Source organism: Oncorhynchus masou, chromosome 32 (assembly GCF_036934945.1).
Source record: "Oncorhynchus masou masou isolate Uvic2021 chromosome 32, UVic_Omas_1.1, whole genome shotgun sequence".
NCBI classification, from domain to species: domain Eukaryota; kingdom Metazoa; phylum Chordata; class Actinopteri; order Salmoniformes; family Salmonidae; genus Oncorhynchus; species Oncorhynchus masou.
Window position 1 is genome coordinate 94,376,889 of NC_088243.1, and position 21,800 is coordinate 94,398,688.

The 21,800-nt window shown below is 48.6% G+C and overlaps 1 protein-coding gene across 1 annotated transcript; it reads left to right on the plus strand.

Moving 5' to 3' along the window:
* On the plus strand, positions 1-20,515 carry polr1d (RNA polymerase I and III subunit D). The gene is made up of 5 exons (XM_064955494.1): positions 1-106; positions 8,678-8,775; positions 10,958-11,034; positions 16,133-16,215; positions 20,263-20,515. Exons 1-5 carry the CDS (start codon positions 2-4, stop codon positions 20,308-20,310), a joined length of 411 nt encoding a protein of 136 aa, XP_064811566.1. The 5' UTR covers position 1; the 3' UTR covers positions 20,311-20,515.
* The last annotated feature ends 1,285 nt before the right edge of the window (positions 20,516-21,800 follow it).

Genomic DNA, 21,800 nt, shown 5'->3' on the forward strand with positions numbered 1-21,800 from the left:
CATGTATGTCACATGTACGCGACGAAACAGGAAACTTTGCAGTCGAGTGTTTTGTTTTTCAAGCATGGCGGGGGTAGATGGAGAAAAGAAATCGGTATTGGAGATGGTAAGTGTTGCGAACTACTTTATCGAACAGGGCATGAAAATATGCCTCTGAATAGTTATCTGAAATGGTTCTCATGTGGTGCCTTAATTCGGCAAAGGCAGCCTCATCGTGTAATGGCAGGCTGAGTTTTCCCACGGTTCGTGTGGAAGAAGATTCACGGGCCCTGGTCATGATTTGACTACAGTAGCGTTATGTCAGACCAGGTACTGTTAACTCAAATACACAATGTACATAATTATTTTAATTAAGCCTGATCCATACTGCCTGTGTTGCCAGTTATCTAGGGTTTGTTTTGACAACTCGTAAATGTAACCGGGAAGAGGTTGACTGTACAACAACCTGTAATTTAGACAGCGTCCACTGGGGGATGTTTCCATTATATTTAGTTTATTTAAAGGCAATTACACCTGTGTACGCTACTCTTCGTGGGGTCCAGAAGAATTAAGGCAGTTTATACAATTTAAAAAAACATTACAATACCTTCAGACTGTGTGCCCTCAAGCCACTTCTCCACCACTACCACAGTTAAGGGATGTGAACCAGGGTCCCTGGTTCGCACCCGGGTATGGGCAAGGGGACGGTCTAAAGTTATACTGTTACACACATATCTACTGTACAACGTGTGTGTGTGTTCACTGTTCCATAAGGTGTATTTGTATGTTTTTTTTTTTTTATCTAGTTGTACTGCTTGTATCAGTTACCTGATGTGGAATAGAGTTCCATGTAGTTATGGCTCTATGTAGTACTGTGTGCCTCCCATAGTCTGTTCTGGACTTGGGGACTGTGAAGAGGTCTCTGATGACATGTCTTGTGGGGTATGCATGGGTGTCCGAGCTATGGGCCAGTAGTTTAGACAGACGGCTTGGTGCATTCAACATGTCAATACCTCTCAATAAATACAAGTAGTGATGAAGTCAATCTCCTCCACTTTCAGCCAGGAGAGATTGACATGCATATTATTAATATTAGCTCTCTGTGTACATTCAAGGGCCAGCAGAGTTGCAAAGAAATAGACTGGCCAATAAAAAGAAAAGATTAAGATGGGCAAAAGAACACAGACACTGGACAGAGGAACTCTGCCTAGAAAACCAGCATCCTGGAGTCGCCTCTTCACTGGTGACGTTGACACTGGTGTTTTGCGGGTACTATTTAATGAAGCTGCCAGTTGAGGACTTGTGAGGTGTCTGTTTCTCACACCAGACACTCTAATGTACTTGTCCTCTTGCTCAGTTGTGCACTGGGGCCTCCAACTCCTCTTTCTATTCTGGTTAGAGACAGTTTGCTCTGTTCTGTGAAGGGACTAGTACACAGCGTTGTATGAGATATTCCGTTTCTTGGTAATTTCTTGCATGGAATAGCCATCATTTCTGAGAACAAGAATAGACTGATGAGTTTCAGAAGAAAGGGGGTGGTAGGGTTAGTGGAGGAGTGGTCGGGTTAGGGGATGGGTGGTTGGGTTAGGGGAGGGGTGGTAGGGTTAGGGGAGCGGTGGTAGGGTTAGGGTAGGGTTAGGGGAGAGGTGGTAGGATTAGTGGAGGAGTGGTAGGGTTAGTGAGGTGGTGGTAGGGGGAGGGGTGATAGGATTAGTGGAGGGGTGGTAGGGTTAGTGGAGGGGTGGTAGGGTTAGGGGTTGGGTTAGGGTAGGGTTAGGGGATAGGTGGTAGGGTTAGGGGATAGGTGGTAGGGTTAGGGGAGAGGTGGTAGGATTAGTGGAGGAGTGGTAGGGTTAGTGAGGTGGTGATCGGGGGAGGGGTGATAGGGTTAGTGAGGTGGTGGTAAGGTTAGGGGAGGGGTGGTAGGGTTAGGGGAGGGGAGGAGTGGTAGGGTTAGGGGATGGGTGGTAGGGTTAGGGGATGGGTGCTAGGGTTAGTGGAGGAGTGGTAGGGTTAGGGGATGGGTGGTAGGGTTAGGGGATGGGTGGTAGGGTTAGTGGAGGAGTGGTAGGGTTAGGGGATGGGTGGTAGGGTTAGTGGAGGAGTGGTAGGATTAGGGGAATAATACAGGAAGGTACATTCTAGAAAAGTGTGTGTGTGTGTGTGTGTTTACCCCAAATGCAGACAGTTACAGTGCCTTGCGAAAGTATTCGGCCCCCTTGAACTTTGCGACCTTTTGCCACATTTCAGGCTTCAAACATAAAGATATAAAACTGTATTTTTTTGTGAAGAATCAACAACAAGTGGGACACAATCATGAAGTGGAACGACATTTATTGGATATTTCAAACTTTTTTAACAAATCAAAAACTGAAAAATTGGGCGTGCAAAATTATTCAGCCCCTTTACTTTCAGTGCAGCAAACTCTCTCCAGAAGTTCAGTGAGGATCTCTGAATGATCCAATGTTGACCTAAATGACTAATGATGATAAATACAATCCACCTGTGTGTAATCAAGTCTCCGTATAAATGCACCTGCACTGTGATAGTCTCAGAAGTCCGATAAAAGCGCAGAGAGCATCATGAAGAACAAGGAACACACCAGGCTGGTCCGAGATACTGTTGTGAAGAAGTTTAAAGCCGGATTTGGATACAAAAAGATTTCCCAAGCTTTAAAAATCCCAAGGAGCACTGTGCAAGCGATAATATTGAAATGGAAGGAGTATCACACCACTGCAAATCTACCAAGACCTGGCCGTCCCTCTAAACTTTCAGCTCATAAAAGGAGAAGACTGATCAGAGATACAGCCAAGAGGCCCATGATCACTCTGGATGAACTGCAGAGATCTACAGCTGAGGTGGTCGTATATTGCACAAATCTGGCCTTTATGGAAGAGTGGCAAGAAAGCCATTTCTTAAAGATATCCATAAAAAGTGTTGTTTAAAGTTTGCCACAAGCCACCTGGGAGACACACCAAACATGTGGAAGAAGGTGCTCTGGTCAAAATCTAAAATCTACAGTGGAATGGTTCAAAAATGGTTCAAAAATAAACATATCCAGGTGTTAGAATGGCCAAGTCAAAGTCCAGACCTGAATCCAATCGAGAATCTGTGGAAAGAACTAAAAACTGCTGTTCACAAATGCTCTCCATCCAACCTCACTGAGCTCGAGCTGTTTTGCAAGGAGGAATGGGAAAAAAATTCAGTCTCTCGATGTGCAAAACTGATAGAGACGTGTGTAAATACCCCGTGTGTAAATGAGATGGTCCGATGCGTGTGTAAATGAGATGGTCGATGTGTGTAAATGAGATGGTCGACGTGTGTAAATGAGATACAGCTAAATGAGATCGCAGCAAAATGAGATGGCGCGTGTGTAAATGAGACAAGATGGTATTAGACTTAAAAGATGGGGCTGAATAATGGTTTTGTAAATGAGACGCCCCATTTTTCGATGCGTGTGTAAATGAGAGTTTTTGATCGATTGTTAAAAGAGTTTGAAATGAGATGGTCTGTAAATACGTGTGTTAGATTAGTAAATGAGATCTGATACGTGTGTAAATGAGATGGTCCGATGCGTGTGTAAATGAGATGGTCCGATGCGTGTGTAAATGAGATGGTCCGATGGCGTGTGTAAATGAGATGGTCCGATGCGTGTGTAAATGAGATGGTCCGATGGCGTGTGTAAATGAGATGGTCGATCGTGTGTAAATGAGATGGTCGATCGTGTGTAAATGAGATGGTCCGATGCGTGTGTAAATGAGATGGTCCGTGTGTAAATGAGATGGTCCGCGTGTGTAAATGAGATGGTCCGATGCGTGTGTAAATGAGATGGTCGATGCGTGTGTAAATGAGATGGTCCGATGTGTGTAAATGAGATGGTGTGTAAATGAGATGGTCGATCGTGTGTAAATGAGATGGTCTGATGCGTGTGTAAATGAGATCGATCGTGTGTAAAAGATCCGATCGTGTGTAAATGGTCGTGTGTAAATGAGATGGTCCGATGCGTGTGTAAATGAGATGGTCCGATCGTGTGTAAATGAGATGGTCCGATCGTGTGTAAATGAGATGGTCTGATCGTGTGTAAATGAGATGGTCGATCGTGTGTAAATGAGATGGTCGTGTGTAAATGAGATGGTCCGATCGTGTGTAAATGAGATGGTGATCGTGTGTAAATGAGATGGTCCGATCGTGTGTAAATGAGATGGTCCGATGTCGATCGTGTGTAAATGAGATGGTGTGTAAATGAGATGGTCTGATGGTCGATGCGTGTGTGTGTAAATGAGATGGTCCGATGTGTAAATGAGATGGTGTGTAAATGAGATGGTCCGATCGTGTGTAAATGAGATGGTCCGATGCGTGTGTAAATGAGATGTGTAAATGAGATGGTCCGATCGTGTGTAAATGAGATGGTCGATGCGTGTGTAAATGAGATGGTCCGATCGTGTGTAAATGAGATGGTCGATCGTGTGTAAATGAGATGGTCGATCGTGTGTAAATGAGATGGTCCGATCGTGTGTAAATGAGATGGTGTAAATGAGATGGTCGTGTGTAAATGAGATCGATCGTGTGTAAATGAGTGATGTAAATGAGATGGTCGTGTGTAAATGAGATGGTGCGTGTGTAAATGAGATGGTCCGATCGTGTGTAAATGAGATGGTGTGTAAATGAGATGGTCGATGCGTGTGTAAATGAGATGGTCGATCGTGTGTAAATGAGATGGTGTGTAAATGAGATGGTCCGATCGTGTGTAAATGAGATGGGATCGTGTGTAAATGAGATGGTCCGATGCGTGTGTAAATGAGATGGTCCGATCGTGTGTAAATGAGATGGTCCGATCGTGTGTAAATGAGATGGTCGATGTGTAAATGAGATGGATGCGTGTGTAAATGAGATGGTCCGATCGTGTGTAAATGAGATGGTCCGTGTGTAAATGAGATGGTCCGATCGTGTGTAAATGAGATGTGTAAATGAGATGGTCCGATGGTCCGTGTGTAAATGAGATGGTCGATCGATGTAAATGAGATGGTGTGTAAATGAGATGGTCCGATCGTGTGTAAATGAGATGGGATCGTGTGTAAATGAGATGGTCCGATGCGTGTGTAAATGAGATGGTCCGATCGTGTGTAAATGAGATGGTCGATCGTGTGTAAATGAGATGGTCCGATCGTGTGTAAATGAGATGGTCCGTGTAAATGAGATGGTCCGATCGTGTGTAAATGAGATGGTCGTGTGTAAATGAGATGGTCGATCGTGTGTAAATGAGATGGTCGATCGTGTGTAAATGAGATCCGATGCGTGTGTAAATGAGATGGTCCGATGCGTGTGTAAATGAGATGGTCCGATCGTGTGTAAATGAGATGGTCGATGTAAATGAGATGGTCGATCGTGTGTAAATGAGATGGTCCGATCGTGTGTAAAAATGAGATGGTCCGATGGTCGATCGTGTGTAAATGAGATGGTGTGTAAATGAGATGGTCCGATGTGTGTAAATGAGATGGTCGATCGTGTGTAAATGAGATGGTCGATCGTGTGTAAATGAGATGGGTCGTGTGTAAATGAGATGGTCGTGTGTAAATGAGATGGTCCGATCGTGTGTAAATGAGATGGTCCGATCGTGTGTAAATGAGATGGTCGTGTGTAAATGAGATCGTGTGTAAATGAGATGGTCTGATGGTCGTGTGTAAATGAGATGGTCGATCGTAAATGAGATTCCGAGAATGAGATGGTAACTAGCAACAGTGGTGTAAAGTGCTTAACTTGTTATGGCTGCAATCCCCTTAACGGGATAAGTGTCATCAACAACCGCTGAATGAGAGTCATAGCGCTACGTGTGTAAATGAGACATTCAATGAATATTACTAAAAATATTTATATTCATGAAATCACAAGTGCAATATAGGAAAACACAGCTTAGCCTTTTGTTAATCCACCTGTCGTGTCAGATTTAGAAATTATGCTTTACAGCGAAAGCAATCCAAGCGTTTGTGTAAGTTTATCGATCGCATGACAACATTAGCATCAGGTAGCTTGGTCACGAAAATCAGAAAAGGAATCAAATTAATCGATTACCTTTGATGATCTTCTGATGTTTTCACTCACGAGACTCCCAGTTACACAACAAATGTTCCGTTTGTTCCATAAAGATGATTTTATATCCAAAATACCTCCGTTTGTTTGGCGTGTTATGTTCAGAAATCCACAGGAAAGAGTGGTCACGACAACGCAGACAAATTCCAAATAGTTTCCATAATGTCCACAGAAACATGACAAACATTTTTATAATCAATCCTCAGGCTATTTTAAAAATATATAATCGATAATATATCAACTGCAAATGTCTTTCACAGTAGGAGAGGGAAAAGCAATAGCTGTCCAAACTCTGTTGCGCGAACAAAACTCATGTGACCACTTTACGCGATGTTATCTTTCTGGCTCATTTTTCAAAATAAAAGCCTGAAACTGTCTGAAGACTTGACACCTTGAGGAAGCGATAGGAAAAGGATTCTGGTTGATATCCCATTAAATGGAGCAAGGGGAGGCTATGGAACATGGAGTTTTGATTTTCCTCAGGGTTTCGCCTGCAATATCAGTTATGTTATACTCACAGACAATATTTTGACAGTTTTGGAAACTTTAGTGTTTTCTATCCAATACTAATAATAATATGCATATATTAGCAACTGAGACTGAGCTGCAGGCCGTTTACAATGGGCACCTTTTCATCCAAGCTACTCTACTGCCCCTGCAGCCATATGAAGTTAAGTAAAAATACTTTAAAGTACTACTTAGGTAGTTTTTTGGGATATCTGTACTTTACCATTTATATTTTTTCTTCACTACATTTGTAAAGAAAATGTTGTACATTTTACTCTATTTTTCCTGACACCCAAAAGTGCTCATTACATTTTGAATGCTTAGCAGGACAGGAAAATTATCAAATTCACACTATTATCAAGACAACTCGTGGTCATCCCTTGTGCCTCTGATCTGAAGGACTCACTGAACACATGCATTTTTTGTAAATTACATCTGAGTGTTGAGTGTTCCCTTAGCTAAATTGTACATGTACGTTTGATACTTAAGTATATTTATAACCAAATACTTTTAGACTTTTACTCGGGTAATATTTTACTGGGTAAATTTCACTTTTAGAAAAAGGGGATGTATAGTAATAGTTATAGAGTATGGTGTTTATAGACAGTAGAAAAGGTGTGGACAGTAGTAGTTATATAGGATGATTAACTAGAATACAGTGTAGAAATAAGTGGGTAAAACAGTATCTATTAGTCTGACAAGTGTTGAATGACTACGTACATAGATTGCTGCCCTGAGGTGCAGGGTAGAGTACCGGGTGTTAGCCGGCTAGTGACTAAGGTTCAGGGTAGAGTACCGGGTGTTAGCCGGCTAGTGACTAAGGTTCAGGGTAGAGTACCGGGTGTTAGCCGGCTAGTGACTAAGGTTCAGGGTAGAGTACCTGGTGTTAGCCGGCTAGTGACTAAGGTTCAGGGTAGAGTACTGGGAGTTAGCCGGCTAGTGACTAAGGTTCAGGGTAGAGTACTGGGAGTTAGCCGGCTAGTGACTAAGGTTCAGGGTAGAGTACTGGGAGTTAGCCGGCTAGTGACTAAGGTTCAGGGTAGAGTACCGGGTGTTAGCCGGCTAGTGACTAAGGTTCAGGGTAGAGTACCGGGTGTTAGCCGGCTAGTGACTAAGGTTCAGGGTAGAGTACCGGGAGTTAGCCGGCTAGTGACTAAGGTTCAGGGTAGAGTACTGGGAGTTGGCCGGCTAGTGACTAAGGTTCAGGGTAGAGTGCTGGGAGTTAGCCGGCTAGTGACTAAGGTTCAGGGTAGAGTACCTGGTGTTAGCCGGCTAGTGACTAAGGTTCAGGGTAGAGTACCGGGAGTTAGCCGGCTAGTGACTAAGGTTCAGGGTAGAGTACTGGGAGTTAGCCGGCTAGTGACTAAGGTTCAGGGTAGAGTACCGGGTGGGAGCCGTAACAGTGACTAAGGTTCAGGGTAGAGTACTGGGAGTTGGCCGGCTAGTGACTAAGGTTCAGGGTAGAGTACCGGGTGTTAGCCGGCTAGTGACTAAGGTTCAGGGTAGAGTACCGGGAGTTAGCCGGCTAGTGACTAAGGTTCAGGGTAGAGTACCTGGAGTTAGCCGGCTAGTGAGTAAGGTTCAGGGTAGAGTACCGGGAGTTAGCCGGCTAGTGACTAAGGTTCAGGGTAGAGTACTGGGAGTTGGCCGGCTAGTGACTATGGTTCAGGGTAGAGTACCGGGTGTTAGCCGGCTAGTGACTAAGGTTCAGGGTAGAGTACCGGGTGTTAGCCGGCTAGTGACTAAGGTTCAGGGTAGAGTACCGGGAGTTAGCCGGCTAGTGACTAAGGTTCAGGGTAGAGTACTGGGAGTTGGCCGGCTAGTGACTAAGGTTCAGGGTAGAGTGCCGGGAGTTAGCCGGCTAGTGACTAAGGTTCAGGGTAGAGTACTGGGAGTTGGCCGGCTAGTGACTAAGGTTCAGGGTAGAGTACTGGGAGTTAGCCGGCTAGTGACTAAGGTTCAGGGTAGAGTACTGGGAGTTAGCCGGCTAGTGACTAAGGTTCAGGGTAGAGTACCGGGAGTTAGCCGGCTAGTGACTAAGGTTCAGGGTAGAGTACTGGGAGTTGGCTGTTTAAGGGTCTGATGATTGTATCTGTGCCCCCAGGTGCAGGCTGATGGGTCAGACGAAGGCTGTGTGACGTTTGTTCTTCATGAGGAGGATCACACTCTGGGGAACTCTCTACGTTACATGGTTATGAAGAGGTTAGTCCCTGACCCTTAACCTCTAACCCTAACTCCGTCTGCTACAGCGTCATGATGAGGTTATTACCTGACCCCTAACCTCTAACGTCATGGAGAGGTTATTACCTGACCTCTAACCCCTAACCTCTAACCCCCTCTGCTACAACGTCATGGAGAGGTTATTACCTGACCCCTAACCTCTAACCCTAACTCCCTCTGCTACAACATCATGGAGAGGTTATTACCTGACCCCTAACCTCTAACCCCTAACTCCCTCTGCTACAACATCATGGAGAGGTTATTACCTGACCCCTAACCCCTAACTCCCTCTGCTACAACATCATGGAGAGGTTATCACCTGACCTTTAACCTCTAACCCCTAACTTCCTCTGCAACAACGTCATGGAGAGGTTATCACCTGACCTTTAACCTCTAACCCCTAACTCCCTCTGCAACAACGTCATGGAGAGGTTATTACCTGACCTTTAACCTCTAACCCCTAACTCCCTCTGCAACAACATCATGGAGAGGTTATTACCTGACCTCTAACCCTAACTCCGTCTGCTACAACGTCATGTAGAGGTTATTAGCTGACCTCTAACCCCTAACCCTAACTCCCTCTGCTACAACGTCATGGAGAGGTTATTACCTGACCCCTAACCTCTAACCCCTAACTCCCTCTGCTACAACGTCATGGAGAGGTTATTACCTGACCCCTAACCTCTAACCCCTAACTCCCTCTGCTACAACGTCATGGAGAGGTTATTACCTGACCTTTAACCCCTTACCTCTACCCCTAACTCCCTCTGCTACAACGTCATGGAGAGGTTATTACCTGACCCCTAACCTCTAACTCCCTATGCTACAACATGGAGAGATATTACCTGACCCCTAAACTCTAACCCCTAACCCCCTCTGCTGCAACGTCATGGAGAGGTTATTACCTGACCTCTAACCCCTAACCCCCTCTGCTACAACGTCATGGAGAGGTTATTACCTGACCTCTAACCCCTAACTCCCTCTGCTACAACGTCATGGAGAGGTTATTACCTGACCTTTAACCCCTAACCTCTAACTCCCTATGCTACAACATGGAGAGATATTACCTGACCCCTAAACTCTAACCCCTAACCCCCTCTGCTACAACATCATGGAGAGGTTATTACCTGACCTTTAACCCCTTACCTCTACCCCTAACTCCCTCTGCTGCAACATCATGGAGAGGTTATTACCTGACCTTTAACCCCTAACTCCCTCTGCTACAACGTCATGGAGAGGTTATTACCTGACCCCTAACCTCTAACCCTAACCCCCTCTGCTGCAACATCATGGAGAGGTTATTACCTGACCTCTAACCCCTAACTCCCTCTGCTACAACGTCATGGAGAGGTTATTACCTGACCTCTAACCCCTAACTCCCTCTGCTACAACGTCATGGAGAGGTTATTACCTGACCTCTAACCCCTAACCTCTAACTCCCTCTGCTACAACGTCATGGAGAGGTTATTACCTGACTTCTAATCCCTAACCTCTAACTCCCTCTGCTGCAACATCATGGAGAGGTTATTACCTGACCTTTAACCCCTAACTCCCTCTGCTACAACATGGAGAGATATTACCTGACCCCTAAACTCTAACCCCTAACCCCCTCTGCTGCAACGTCATGGAGAGGTTATTACCTGACCTCTAACCCCTAACCCCCTCTGCTACAACGTCATGAGGTTATTACCTGACCCCTAACCCCTAACTCCCTCTGCTACAACGTCATGAGGTTATTACCTGACCTCTAACCCCTAACTCCCTCGGCTGCAACATCATGGAGAGGTTATTACCTGACCTCTAACCCCTAACTCCCTCTGCTACAACGTCATGGAGAGGTTATTACCTGACCCCTAACATCTAACCCTAACATAAACCTAACCCCCTCCGCTTCATGATCAGGTTAGTCCTTGACACCCTAACCTCTGACCCTTAATCCTGGGCAACCAAGCTCCTCTGATACAGGGCCATAATCCAGGCCTTGCCCCTCGCCCCCGCTCCACAGCCACCAGCCACCACTGAGATGTGTTGTTGTCAGTAGGTGTCCACCTTGCCATTAGGTGGGCTTGGTTTATCCTTGGTTATATTGCTCCCTCCTATGTAATGCCTCACCATAGTGATGGGTCTTACTGTGTGTAATGGTCTGTTTCTGCTGTGTGTTTAGCCTGGATGTAGACTTCTGTGGTTACAGCATCACTCACCCCTCTGAGAGCAAAATCAACTTCCGCATCCAGACCCGAGGTACGTAGGAGACAACTCTCCTCCACCCTCTGTTCTTCTTTCCTCCACCCTCTGTTCTTCTCTCCTACACCCTCTGTTCTTCTCTCCTCCACCCTCTGTTCTTCTCTCCTACACCCTCTGCCCTGTTCTTCTCTCCTACACCCTCTGTTCTTCTCTCCTATACCCTCTGCCCTGTTCTTCTCTCCTCCACCCTCTTCCCTGTTCTTCTCTCCTCCACCCTCTTCCCTGTTCTTCTCTCCTCCACCCTCTTCCCTGTTCTTCTCTCCTCCACCCTCTTCCCTGTTCTTCTCTCCTCCACCCTCTGCCCTGTTCTTCTCTCCTACACCCTCTGCCCTGTTCTTCTCTCCTACACCCTCTGTTCTTCTCTCCTCCACCCTCTGTTCTTCTCTCCTGCGCCCTCTGCCCTGTTCTTCTCTCCTACACCCTCTGTTCCTCTCTCCTACACCCTCTGTTCCTCTCTCCTACACCCTCTGTTCTTCTCTCCTCCACCCTCTGCCCTGTTCTTCTCTCCTCCACCCTCTGCCCTGTTCTTCTCTCCTCCACCCTCTTCCCTGTTCTTCTCTCCTCCACCCTCTGCCCTGTTCTTCTCTCCTCTGCCCTGTTCTTCTCTCCTCCACCCTCTGTTCTTCTCTCCTACACCCTCTGCCCTGTTCTTCTCTCCTCCACCCTCTTCCCTGTTCTTCTCTCCTCCACCCTCTGCCCTGTTCTTCTCTCCTCCACCCTCTGCCCTGTTCTTCTCTCCTCCACCCTCTGTTCTTCTCTCCTACACCCTCTGTTCTTCTCTCCTACACCCTCTGTTCTTCTCTCCTACACCCTCTGTTCTTCTCTCCTACACCCTCTGTTCTTCTCTCCTACACCCTCTGTTCTTCTCTCCTACACCCTCTGTTCTTCTCTCCTACACCCTCTGTTCTTCTCTCCTACACCCTCTGTTCTTCTCTCCTACACCCTCTGTTCTTCTCTCCTACACCCTCTGTTCTTCTCTCCTCCACCCTCTGCCCTGTTCTTCTCTCCTCCACCCTCTGCCCTGTTCTTCTCTCCTCCACCCTGTGTCCTTCTCTCCTCCACCCTCTGCCCTGTTCTTCTTTCCTCCACCCTCTGCCCTGTTCTTCTCTCCTCCACCCTCTGCCCTGTTCTTCTCTCCTACACCCTCTGCCCTGTGTCCTTCTCTACTCCACCCTCTGTTCTTCTCTCCTCCACCCTCTGTTCTTCTCTCCTACACCCTCTGTTCTTCTCTCCTCCACCCTCTGCCCTGTTCTTCTCCCCTCCACCCTCTTCCCTGTTCTTCTCTCCTCCACCCTCTGCCCTGTTCTTCTCTCCTCCACCCTCTGCCCTGTTCTTCTCTCCTCCACCCTCTGCCCTGTTCTTCTCTCCTCCACCCTCTGTTCTTCTCTCCTCCACCCTCTGCCCTGTTCTTCTCTCCTCCACCCTCTGCCCTGTTCTTCTCTCCTCCACCCTCTGCCCTGTTCTTCTCTCCTCCACCCTGTGTCCTTCTCTCCTCCACCCTGTGTCCTTCTCTCCTCCACCCTCTGCCCTGTTCTTCTCTCCTCCACCCTCTGTTCTTCTCTCCTCCACCCTCTGTTCTCTCCTCCACCCTCTGTTCTTCTCTCCTCCACCCTCTGTTCTTCTCTCCTACACCCTCTGTTCTTCTCTCCTACACCCTCTGTTCTTCTCTCCTACACCCTCTGTTCTTCTCTTCTACACCCTCTGCCCTGTTCTTCTCTCCTACACCCTCTGCCCTGTTCTTCTCTCCTACACCCTCTGCCCTGTTCTTCTCTCCTCCACCCTCTGCCCTGTTCTTCTCTCCTCCACCCTGTGTCCTTCTCTCCTCCACCCTCTGCCCTGTTCTTCTCTCCTCCACCCTCTGCCCTGTTCTTCTCTCCTACACCCTCTGCCCTGTGTCCTTCTCTACTCCACCCTCTGCTCTGTTCTTCTCTCCTCCACCCTCTGCCCTGTGTCCTTCTCTACTCCACCCTCTGCCCTGTGTCCTCCTCTACTCCACCCTCTGCTCTGTTCTTCTCTCCTCCACCCTCTGCTCTGTTCTTCTCTCCTCCACCCTCTGCTCTGTTCTTCTCTCCTCCACCCTCTGCCCTGTGTCCTTCTCTACTCCACCCTCTGCCCTGTTCTTCTCTCCTCCACCCTCTGCCCTGTTCTTCTCTCCTCCACCCTCTGCCCTGTTCTTCTCTCCTACACCCTCTGCCCTGTGTCCTTCTCTACTCCACCCTCTGCTCTGTTCTTCTCTCCTCCACCCTCTGCTCTGTTCTTCTCTCCTCCACCCTCTGCTCTGTTCTTCTCTCCTCCACCCTCTGCCCTGTGTCCTTCTCTACTCCACCCTCTGCCCTGTCCTTCTCTCCTACACCCTCTGCCCTGTGTCCTTCTCTCCTACACCCTCTGCCCTGTGTCCTTCTCTCCTCCACCCTCTGCCCTGTCCTTCTCTACTCCACCCTCTGCCCTGTTCTTCTCTCCACTCCACCCTCTGCCCTGTGTCCTTCTCTACTCCACCCTCTGCCCTGTGTCCTTCTCTACTCCACCCTCTGCCCTGTTCTTCTCTCCACTCCACCCTCTGCCCTGTGTCCTTCTCTCCTCCACCCTCTGCCCTGTCCTTCTCTCCTCCACCCTCTGCCCTGTTCTTCTCTCCTCCACCCTCTGCCCTGTTCTTCTCTCCTCCACCCTCTGCCCTGTTCTTCTCTCCTCCACCCTCTGCCCTGTTCTTCTCTCCTACACCCTCTGCCATGTTCTTCTCTCCTCCACCCACTCTGCCATGTTCTTCTCTCCTCCACCCACTCTGCCCTGTTATTCTCTACTCCACCCTCTGCCCTGTGTCCTTCTCTACTCCACCCTCTGCCCTATTCTTCTCTCCTCCACCCTCTGCCCTGTTCTTCTCTCCTCCACCCTCTGTTCTTCTCTCCTCCACCCTCTGTTCTTCTCTCCTCCACCCTCTGTTCTTCTCTCCTACACCCTCTGTTCTTCTCTCCTACACCCTCTGTTCTTCTCTCCTACACCCTCTGTTCTTCTCTCCTACACCCTCTGTTCTTCTCTCCTACACCCTCTGTTCTTCTCTCCTACACCCTCTGTTCTTCTCTCCTACACCCTCTGTTCTTCTCTCCTACACCCTCTGTTCTTCTCTCCTACACCCTCTGTTCTTCTCTCCTACACCCCTCTGTTCTTCTCTCCTACACCCTCTGTTCTTCTCTCCTACACCCTCTGTTCTTCTCTCCTACACCCTCTGTTCTTCTCTCCTACACCCTCTGTTCTTCTCTCCTACACCCTCTGCCCTGTTCTTCTCTGCTACACCCTCTGCCCTGTTCTTCTCTCCTCCACCCTCTGCCCTGTTCTTCTCTCCTCCACCCTGTGTCCTTCTCTCCTCCACCCTCTGCCCTGTTCTTCTCTCCTCCACCCTCTGCCCTGTTCTTCTCTCCTACACCCTCTGCCCTGTTCTTCTCTCCTACACCCTCTGTTCTTCTCTCCTCCACCCTCTGTTCTTCTCTCCTACATCCTCTGCCCTGTTCTTCTCTCCTACACCCTCTGCCCTGTTCTTCTCTCCTCCACCCTCTGTTCTTCTCTCCTACACCCTCTGCCCTGTTCTTCTCTCCTACACCCTCTGTTCTTCTCTCCTCCACCCTCTGCCCTGTTCTTCTCTCCTCCACCCTCTGCCCTGTTCTTCTCTCCTCCACCCTCTGTTCTTCTCTCCTACACCCTCTGCCCTGTTCTTCTCTCCTCCACCCTCTGCCCTGTTCTTCTCTCCTCCACCCTGTGTCCTTCTCTCCTCCACCCTCTGCCCTGTTCTTCTCTCCTCCACCCTCTGCCCTGTTCTTCTCTCCTCCACCCTCTGCCCTGTTCTTCTCTCCTCCACCCTCTGTTCTTCTCTCCTCCACCCTCTGTTCTTCTCTCCTCCACCCTCTGTTCTTCTCTCCTACACCCTCTGTTCTTCTCTCCTCCACCCTCTGTTCTTCTCTCCTACACCCTCTGTTCTTCTCTCCTACACCCTCTGTTCTTCTCTCCTACACCCTCTGCCCTGTTCTTCTCTCCTACACCCTCTGCCCTGTTCTTCTCTCCTCCACCCTCTGTTCTTCTCTCCTACACCCTCTGCCCTGTTCTTCTCTCCTACACCCTCTGCCCTGTTCTTCTCTCCTACACCCTCTGCCCTGTTCTTCTCTCCTCCACCCTCTGTTCTTCTCTCCTACACCCTCTGCCCTGTTCTTCTCTCCTCCACCCTCTGCCCTGTTCTTCTCTACTCCACCCTCTGCCCTGTGTCCTTCTCTACTCCACCCTCTGCCCTGTGTCCTTCTCTACTCCACCCTCTGCTCTGTTCTTCTCTCCTCCACCCTCTGCTCTGTTCTTCTCTCCTCCACCCTCTGCTCTGTTCTTCTCTCCTCCACCCTCTGCCCTGTGTCCTTCTCTACTCCACCCTCTGCCCTGTTCTTCTCTCCTCCACCCTCTGCCCTGTTCTTCTCTCCTACACCCTCTGCCCTGTGTCCTTCTCTACTCCACCCTCTGCTCTGTTCTTCTCTCCTCCACCCTCTGCTCTGTTCTTCTCTCCTCCACCCTCTGCCCTGTGTCCTTCTCTACTCCACCCTCTGCCCTGTCCTTCTCTCCTACACCCTCTGCCCTGTGTCCTTCTCTCCTACACCCTCTGCCCTGTGTCCTTCTCTCCTCCACCCTCTGCCCTGTCCTTCTCTACTCCACCCTCTGCCCTGTTCTTCTCTCCACTCCACCCTCTGCCCTGTGTCCTTCTCTACTCCACCCTCTGCCCTGTGTCCTTCTCTACTCCACCCTCTGCCCTGTTCTTCTCTCCACTCCACCCTCTGCCCTATTCTTCTCTACTCCACCCTCTGCCCTATTCTTCTCTACTCCACCCTCTGCCCTATTCTTCTCTCCTCTGCCCGGTGTCTTTCTCTCCTCTACACTATGCCCTGTGTCTTTCTCTCCTCCACCCACTATGCCCTGTGTGAAACACAGCTACTTGCTGACATGCCTAATAGAAATCACCAGTCAGCATGTTTCCTGTCGGTCTACATACTGCAGTAAAGACAGTCATTCTAGCCTCCACAGCTTTTACAGACTGTGTGTCTGTGTGTGTGTGTCTCTTTGTGTGTTCCAGGTGGGGTTCCAGCTGTGGAACCTTTGAGAAGAGGACTGAATGAGCTCAGTGATGTCTGTCAACACGTCCTCAACACCTTCCAGGTACCACCATCCTACCAACCCAGTTATAACTGTTCACCATCCTACCAACCCAGTTATAACTGTTCACCATCCTACCAACCCAGGGTCAGTGGGGACAGGGTCAGGGGGGACAGGGTTATAACAGTAGTGGGGACAGGGTCAGTGGGGACAGGGTCAGTGGGGACAGGGTCAGTTATAACAGCAGTGGGGACAGGGTCAGTTATAACAGTAGTGAGGACAGGGTCAGTTATAACAGCAGTGGGGACAGGGTCAGTTATAACAGCAGTGGGGACAGGGTCAGTGGGTACAGGGTCAGTTATAACAGCAGTGGGGACAGGGTCAGTTATAACAGTAGTGGGGACAGGGTCAGTTATAACAGTAGTGGGGACAGGGTCAGTTATAACAGCAGTGGGGACAGGGTCAGTGGGGACAGGGTCAGTTATAACAGCAGTGGGGACAGGGTCAGTTATAACAGCAGTGGGGACAGGGTCAGTTATAACAGCAGTGGGGACAGGGTCAGTTATAACAGCAGTGGGGACAGGGTCAGTTATAACAGCAGTGGGGACAGGGTCAGTTATAACAGCAGTGGGGACAGGGTCAGTTATAACAGCAGTGGGGACAGGGTCAGTTATAACAGCAGTGGGGACAGGGTCAGTTATAACAGCAGTGGGGACAGGGTCAGTTATAACAGTAGTGGGGACAGGGTCAGTTATAACAGCAGTGGGGACAGGGTCAGTTATAACAGCAGTTGGGACAGGGTCAGTGGGGACAGGGTCAGTTATAACAGCAGTGGGGACAGGGTCAGTTATAACAGCAGTGGGGACAGGGTCAGTTATAACAGCAGTTGGGACAGGGTCAGTGGGGACAGGGTCAGTTATAACAGCAGTGGGGACAGGGTCAGTTATAACAGTAGTGGGGACAGGGTCAGTTATAACAGCAGTGGGGACAGGGTCAGTTATAACAGTAGTGGGGATAGGGTCAGTGGGGACAGGGTCAGTTATAACAGTAGTGGGGACAGGGTCAGTGGGGACAGGGTCAGTTATAACAGCAGTGGGGACAGGGTCAGTTATAACAGCAGTGGGGACAGGGTCAGTTATAACAGTTGTGGGGACAGGGTCAGTTATAACAGTAGTGGGGACAGGGTCAGTTATAACAGTAGTGGGGACAGGGTCAGTTATAACAGTAGTGGGGACAGGGTCAGTTATAACAGCAGTGGGGACAGGGTCAGTTATAACAGTAGTGGGGACAGGGTCAGTGGGGACAGGGTCAGTTATAACAGCAGTGGGGACAGGGTCAGTTATAACAGCAGTGGGGACAGGGTCAGTTATAACAGTAGTGGGGACAGGGTCAGTTATAACAGTAGTGGGGACAGGGTCAGTTATAACAGCAGTGGGGACAGGGTCAGTTATAACAGCAGTGGGGACAGGGTCAGTGGGGACAGGGTCAGTTATAACAGCAGTGGGGACAGGGTCAGTTATAACAGTAGTGGGACAGGGTCAGTGGGGACAGGGTCAGTTATAACAGTAGTGGGGACAGGGTCAGTTATAACAGCAGTGGGGACAGGGTCAGTTATAACAGCAGTGGGGACAGGGTCAGTTATAACAGTAGTGGGGACAGGGTCAGTTATAACAGCAGTGGGGACAGGGTCAGTTATAACAGCAGTGGGGACAGGGTCAGTTATAACAGTAGTGGGGACAGGGTCAGTTATAACAGCAGTGGGGACAGGGTCAGTTATAACAGCAGTGGGGACAGGGTCAGTGGGTACAGGGTCAGTTATAACAGCAGTGGGGACAGGGTCAGTTATAACAGTAGTGGGGACAGGGTCAGTTATAACAGTAGTGGGGACAGGGTCAGTTATAACAGCAGTGGGGACAGGGTCAGTGGGGACAGGGTCAGTTATAACAGCAGTGGGGACAGGGTCAGTTATAACAGCAGTGGGGACAGGGTCAGTTATAACAGCAGTGGGGACAGGGTCAGTTATAACAGCAGTGGGGACAGGGTCAGTTATAACAGCAGTGGGGACAGGGTCAGTTATAACAGCAGTGGGGACAGGGTCAGTTATAACAGCAGTGGGGACAGGGTCAGTTATAACAGCAGTGGGGACAGGGTCAGTTATAACAGCAGTGGGGACAGGGTCAGTGGGGACAGGGTCAGTTATAACAGCAGTGGGGACAGGGTCAGTTATAACAGCAGTGGGGACAGGGTCAGTTATAACAGCAGTTGGGACAGGGTCAGTGGGGACAGGGTCAGTTATAACAGCAGTGGGGACAGGGTCAGTTATAACAGTAGTGGGGACAGGGTCAGTTATAACAGCAGTGGGGACAGGGTCAGTTATAACAGTAGTGGGGATAGGGTCAGTGGGGACAGGGTCAGTTATAACAGTAGTGGGGACAGGGTCAGTGGGGACAGGGTCAGTTATAACAGCAGTGGGGACAGGGTCAGTTATAACAGCAGTGGGGACAGGGTCAGTTATAACAGTAGTGGGGACAGGGTCAGTTATAACAGTAGTGGGGACAGGGTCAGTTATAACAGTAGTGGGGACAGGGTCAGTTATAACAGTAGTGGGGACAGGGTCAGTTATAACAGCAGTGGGGACAGGGTCAGTTATAACAGTAGTGGGGACAGGGTCAGTGGGGACAGGGTCAGTTATAACAGCAGTGGGGACAGGGTCAGTTATAACAGCAGTGGGGACAGGGTCAGTTATAACAGTAGTGGGGACAGGGTCAGTTATAACAGTAGTGGGGACAGGGTCAGTTATAACAGCAGTGGGGACAGGGTCAGTTATAACAGCAGTGGGGACAGGGTCAGTGGGGACAGGGTCAGTTATAACAGCAGTGGGGACAGGGTCAGTTATAACAGTAGTGGGGACAGGGTCAGTGGGGACAGGGTCAGTTATAACAGTAGTGGGGACAGGGTCAGTTATAACAGTAGTGGGGACAGGGTCAGTTATAACAGCAGTGGGGACAGGGTCAGTTATAACAGCAGTGGGGACAGGGTCAGTTATAACAGCAGTGGGGACAGGGTCAGTTATAACAGCAGTGGGGACAGGGTCAGTTATAACAGCAGTTGGGACAGGGTCAGTGGGGACAGGGTCAGTTATAACAGCAGTGGGGACAGGGTCAGTTATAACAGTAGTGGGGACAGGGTCAGTTATAACAGCAGTGGGGACAGGGTCAGTTATAACAGTAGTGGGGATAGGGTCAGTGGGGACAGGGTCAGTTATAACAGTAGTGGGGACAGGGTCAGTGGGGACAGGGTCAGTTATAACAGCAGTGGGGACAGGGTCAGTTATAACAGCAGTGGGGACAGGGTCAGTTATAACAGTAGTGGGGACAGGGTCAGTTATAACAGTAGTGGGGACAGGGTCAGTTATAACAGTAGTGGGGACAGGGTCAGTTATAACAGCAGTGGGGACAGGGTCAGTTATAACAGTAGTGGGGACAGGGTCAGTTATAACAGCAGTGGGGACAGGGTCAGTTATAACAGCAGTGGGGACAGGGTCAGTTATAACAGTAGTGGGGACAGGGTCAGTGGGGACAGGGTCAGTTATAACAGCAGTGGGGACAGGGTCAGTTATAACAGCAGTGGGGACAGGGTCAGTGGGGACAGGGTCAGTTATAACAGCAGTGGGGACAGGGTCAGTTATAACAGCAGTGGGGACAGGGTCAGTTATAACAGTAGTGGGGACAGGGTCAGTTATAACAGTAGTGGGGACAGGGTCAGTTATAACAGTAGTGGGGACAGGGTCAGTTATTACAGTAGTGGGGACAGGGTCAGTTATTACAGTAGTGGGGACAGGGTCAGTTATAACAGTAGTGGGGACAGGGTCAGTTATAACAGTAGTGGGGACAGGGTCAGTTATAACAGTAGTGGGGACAGGGTCAGTTATAACAGCAGTGGGGACAGGGTCAGTTATAACAGTAGGTTGGTAGGGACTGTTAGATGTTATCTACGATTAGGTTTCTGCTGTTGAACTGATAGATGTATCTGAGCATCTGCTGTGTTAGTTGGTTAACGTGTGTGTGTGTGTGTGTGTGTGTGTGTGTGTGTGTGTGTGTGTGTGTGTAGAGGAGTGTGAGTGAGTTCAGGTCACAGCAGGAGAACGTCATGGATTGAGGAGCCCACTGCTGACCCAGCTTGAGCGTTGGTTGGAAAGGAAACATACAACTCTGTATTTCTATCCTCATGCTGTACATTGTTGATCGTTAAGATAAATAATTTATTTTCCCAATGAACCGATATGTTGTATTAATATTGGAGGAGTACCCTGTTGGCATGACATTCTGTTTGTCTAAACTTTAGTAAAGTGTTTTATCAGAGAGTTGACTTGTTTGTCGTGACTGGTGTGATTTATAATTCTATTAATCAGATGGGAGTGTCGCAAATGGCACCCTATTCCCTATATAGTACACTAGTTTTGACCAGAGCACCCTATTCCCTATATAGTATACTAGTTTTGACCAGAGCACCCTATTCCCTATATAGTGCACTAGTTTTGACCAGAGCCCCCTATTCCCTATATAGTACACTAGTTTTGACCAGAGCACCCTATTCCCTATATAGTGCACTAGTTTTGACCAGAGCACCCTATTCCCTATATAGTGCACTAGTTTTGACCAGAGCCCCCTATTCCCTATATAGTACACTAGTTTTGACCAGAGCACCCTATTCCCTATATAGTACACTAGTTTTGACCAGAGCACCCTATTCCCTATATAGTACACTAGTTTTGACCAGAGCACCATATTCCCTATATAGTACACTAGTTTTGACCAGAGCACCCTATTCCCTATATAGTATACTAGTTTTGACCAGGGCACCCTATTCCCTATATAGTGCACTAGTTTTGACCAGAGCACCCTATTCCCTATATAGTACACTAGTTTTGACCAGAGCACCCTATTCCCTATATAGTATACTAGTTTTGACCAGAGCACCCTATTCCCTATATAGTATACTAGTTTTGACCAGAGCACCCTATTCCCTATATAGTACACTAGTTTTGACCAGAGCACCCTATTCCCTATATAGTATACTAGTTTTGACCAGAGCCCCCTATTCCCTATATAGTACACTAGTTTTGACCAGAGCACCCTATTCCCTATATAGTACACTAGTTTTGACCAGAGCACCCTATTCCCTATATAGTACACTAGTTTTGACCAGAGCACCATATTCCCTATATAGTACACTAGTTTTGACCAGAGCACCCTATTCCCTATATAGTATACTAGTTTTGACCAGGGCACCCTATTCCCTATATAGTGCACTAGTTTTGACCAGAGCACCCTATTCCCTATATAGTACACTAGTTTTGACCAGAGCACCCTATTCCCTATATAGTATACTAGTTTTGACCAGAGCACCCTATTCCCTATATAGTATACTAGTTTTGACCAGAGCACCCTATTCCCTATATAGTACACTAGTTTTGACCAGAGCACCCTATTCCCTATATAGTATACTAGTTTTGACCAGAGCACCCTATTCCCTATATAGTGCACTAGTTTTGACCAGGGCACCCTATTCCCTATATAGTGCACTAGTTTTGACCAGAGCACCCTATTCCCTATATAGTGCACTAGTTTTGACCAGGGCACCCTATT

Excerpts from the sequence above, each read along its gene's own strand:
- polr1d (XM_064955494.1), top strand. The coding sequence starts at position 2 with ATGTATGTCACATGTACGCGACGAAACAGGAAACTTTGCAGTCGAGTG. Across the intron at positions 107-8,677 it reads AGAAATCGGTATTGGAGATG|GTGCAGGCTGATGGGTCAGA; the intron begins GTAAGTGTTGCG and ends CTGTGCCCCCAG. Across the intron at positions 8,776-10,957 it reads CGTTACATGGTTATGAAGAG|CCTGGATGTAGACTTCTGTG; the intron begins GTTAGTCCCTGA and ends CTGTGTGTTTAG.